Below are 4,118 nucleotides of genomic sequence, written 5' to 3'. Positions count from 1 at the left end.
CTCTGGATCACCTTTGGACTACGCTTGGTATACGCTTCAGACAGCTGCAGGCTGCATTGGCCGAGCCAGCTTGAGACATGGCAAGGTTGCATGCAATATTGACATCGGATGTTGTTTGGAGAAACTCTGCAGATCAGTCTGCCGCAGCCGAGCAACAACGGGGACAGAGCATGACCACGAGCCAGCCCTAAATAATTTTTAGCTTTAACTATTCCGCCTCTAAATATTTCTCCCATTAGGTGTACCTTCAACCATTCCATCCCTAAAACCTTTGTTATTTAGGTACACCTTTACCTATTCCGCCCCTAAATCGTTTGCCGTTTAGGTTTTCCTTTCACCATTCCGCACCGAAGCGAGCATATTTCACCTGACTGCGCTCGCCACAAAGAACGACACGGGCAAAATGGAAGCCATCGACCATAGAGGCACTGGTTATGGCGACCCTGGTCTTTATCTCTATGATGGTCAACCTCGACGGCACCGTCATTGTCACTGCCTTGTTAGTAATGTACGAGGATTCGATAGGTAGTCGGCATGCACGAGCGAGAAGGCACAGGTACATGTCCCGCAGGTCAGTCGCTGAGAAGGGTTCTCTGGTCGAGGCACTGACTATACCACCACCAACACCACCATCAACAACAACAATGGCCCAAATGACCATACGTGATCCTGTCGCGTCGCCACAGACGCTTGGAACCGAGGAACGATAAAGGATGAAAGGTCATAATGCAACTGGCATTCGATTCTCTGTGAAGCAAGGCTCAAATACTTGACCTGACGCTGTTGCTTGTCGGGTTGCTTCTTGTCTGTCGGGCCCAGTGTCCTCCGAAGTGTGAAGATGCCCTGGTACAGAGTTGTGGGTGCCTAGCCACCACCGCCACGGCAGCCCATTATATTATATCTTTAACTATTCCGCGCCTAAATACTTTTTCGATTAGGCGCACCTTCACCTATTCCACCCCCAGACCTTTTTCCGCTTAGGTGTACATTTACCTATTCCACCCCTAAAACTTTTCGTTCAGTTAAACCGTTAATTATCATATTGTACAAGAACTCGATAGGTACTCGGCATGCTCGTGCAAGAACGCGCAGGGGTCTGTCCCGCAGATGGATCGCTGCTTGAATCATGAGGGAGGGATACTTCTCGACTGTGAGAAGCACGTCTTTCTACGCAGTCTGCATACCCCAAGCGGCTGAAGGTGATCCGAGTGGCTTTTCCCCGGCCCGTCCTCTCAGGTGTACGGTGACACAGGATGATGGTTTTCTCCCGCGCGCAGAGTGCTCTTCCTCACGGTTCGCTTCGGCTTTCTTACTCTGTTTGCGATCATTCCACCCCTAAATATTTTTCCGATTAGGTATACTTTCAACCATTCCGCCCCTAAACATTTTATCATTTAGGCATACCTTTACCCATTCCGCCCCCGAACAGTCTTTCGTTCAGCCAAACCACTAACCATCCCACCTCTAAACTTGTTTTCGTTTAGGTATACCTTCAACTATTTCGCCCCTAAACCATTTTTCGTTTAGGCATACCTATTCCGCCCCGACGAGAGAATGATTTGTTGATTTGCCTGACTGCGCCAAAGTGGCATGGTATTCCCCTCACTACAAAGAACGAGAAGGATAAATTGGAAGCCATCGACCACAGAGGCACTGGTCATGGTGACCTCTCCATCATCTCTTTGATGACCAGCCTCGACGCCACCGCCATTGTCACCGCCTCGTCAGTATGTACCTCTGAATACTTCACCTTCCAGCTGTCACGCTTTGAGCCTGATATCTTGTAGTGCCACAGGCAAAAACGCCTTTACAGCCTTTGCTCCGAAGCCGCGAACGCGTCCTTGAGATTCTGATCGCCGCTCAGCCGCGCTCCGCAGACTGCGCTCCAAATTTTCACTTTCACTTGATCGACACCAATCTGCGCTCCGCAGATTGGTGTCAACTGACCCAACTTCGCACCCAACCTCACACGATGGACAACGATTCGGCCGGTCCTTCGCCGCTTACCACACGTTCATCAGAGAAACGTCCAATCTCTAGACTTCTCGCTGATCCGCTGCCATTGTCCTCCTATCATAGAAGAGAGTGCCTCAACCCATACCCGAAAAGATGAAGAGGAGGAAGACCTCAATCTAAGGATTGCAGGTAGGAGAGAGCGGCGAGAACAGCCAGCCAACACACAAACGATAGCAGCTGATTCACAAGACACCGTGGACGATTCCCCTGTGCGATCACAAGTCAGGCACCTCGCAGCTCCCTGTCCCCGGCCTCGAGTCCCCCTTCCAGTGAGCATGTCCAACTCCAACCGCTCTCCGAACCTCCTTCCTATCTCACCGATGAGACGAGCCTCAAAGCTTGGCAGGAGTTGTTCAACTCTCGGCGAAAACGTGCGCTGGAGGCGTTTGAGATTGCCAGAACAGGAGTGAAGAAACTTGAACTATTGCAGAGGAAGTATCGGTCATTGCCAGGTCGATAAAGGTCTGCCTGGATAACCTGCGAAACCACGTCACGACGCTGCAACAGAGGTTGGAGGAGATAAACCAATTGGCTTAGGGCTGTATACAAGAACGTCGGGAGGTCCTCCAAGACAGACGCAGGACAATCAGAAGTCTGTGGTTACAGCGTCAAGAAAGGCTCCAGTTCATACTCGCGAGTTACTGCTCACCATACACGGTGTCGTGGAAGAAATTATCCGTACTTCCATAAGTGCATCCGAAACACGAAACACCGCGTCTCATGACTGGTATTCGACTCTACAACTCATTTCCAGTATTCAATCTCCCCTCACAGAACTACAGTCCGGCATCACAAACCTGGACTTCCACGAAAACAACAACTTTGCAGCTCTTGATCGGGTCTTTCAGCTGCCACTTGTCTATGGTGCCACACTTGTGGAAGCAACACGAAGGTCCAAGGGAGCTGAGCGGATGCGGGTAGAGGTCGACGTTTTCTCTGAAGATCTTTTCCAGGAGACGGAGCAAGAGCAAGGAAGGCGAAAGAAATGGACGGCTTCGCATAGCGACTTCTCGAATGAGGATATGAATACCAAAGATGCACTCATCGATCTGAAAGCGACTGACTCACGAAATTCCTGGGCATTCGTGAGCAGGGACGAGATATTCACCTGGGTTGACAACCTGAGGGCGCTCGGTATCAACGATACAGTGCAGTCAGTCATTCAGCGAAGGAAAGCTCTGGATGCCCCAGTCCGCAAGCAGAAGACGAAGCCATTCAAGAACGGGAGTATCCACAATCTCAGTCAGAGAGCTGCTCTCCGCGGCGGGGACGAAGTCAGATGTCTACAGGACGAGAAAGAAAGACGAGTGTGGAAGCTGGAAGACCTCCTCCGCCGTCAAAGCCAACTCAGCCGGCCTGCCAGCGGGACTTTCCAGCACATGGTATGCGTCAGCGATTTAGAATCTTGGATGGCCTCCTACCACCCGCCCTGGGACCGACGGAAAGGACACGGTGAGAGACCTTCAGCAGCAAGGAAAGCAGAGAGGGCCTGTTGTTGACGCCGATATGAATATTGACGACGAGAACACCAGTGTTCATGAAGACCATGACGAGATCCCACATTTTCCTTCCCGGACGTGCCTCCCGATCTCCAAAAGGTAAAAGAAAAGCACTAAACCTAGGACACTTGTTGAAATGGAAAAAGGATGAAGACGGAACCTTCTTTTGCAGGGGCGACTTCCACTCGACGTGGAACAGGAGGTACGTGGTCGACAGGACTCAGGGTCTCATTATCGTCCTCGAAATCTAAAACTGATCATCTTTCGGCAGTCTTCTGTGCACCGTTTCGTCTTTTTCTCGACCGATCATTCCTCAAGACACTCAAAAAAAACCAACGCGATCTAATCAAGAGACAGCCAAACGGAAACGACGTTCGACCGTCAATCTCCTCGACCATGGCGTCAAACCGTCACAACAGTGTCTGCGCGAATTGCGTCCTGAATGACCAGGACATGCGGGCTGTTCTCACAATCAACGGTCACCTCACACCCCCCGCTGTTCAAGCACCCACCTTGCAAAATATCCAGGACTACCGTGGTCTCTTTCAAATGAGGATCTTGCGACGTCACTCCCGACATCTGCGTATGAGACCCGGCCGCTAC

The 4,118-nt window shown here is 51.0% G+C and overlaps 1 protein-coding gene across 1 annotated transcript; it reads left to right on the top strand.

The window, feature by feature from the left end:
- Window positions 1-434: 434 nt before the first annotated feature.
- AYL99_11631 (hypothetical protein) lies at window positions 435-3,766 on the top strand (the record flags this gene model as incomplete). Its single annotated transcript, XM_018843136.1, has 3 exons — window positions 435-499; window positions 2,771-3,468; window positions 3,549-3,766. 3 exons carry the CDS (start codon window positions 435-437, stop codon window positions 3,764-3,766), a joined length of 981 nt encoding a protein of 326 aa, XP_018687463.1.
- Window positions 3,767-4,118: the final 352 nt, after the last annotated feature.

Source organism: Fonsecaea erecta (assembly GCF_001651985.1).
Source record: "Fonsecaea erecta strain CBS 125763 chromosome Unknown Scaff15, whole genome shotgun sequence".
Taxonomy (NCBI): domain Eukaryota; kingdom Fungi; phylum Ascomycota; class Eurotiomycetes; order Chaetothyriales; family Herpotrichiellaceae; genus Fonsecaea; species Fonsecaea erecta.
Note: the sequence above shows the minus strand (reverse complement) of the source record. Positions and strands in the feature narration are given on the sequence as shown.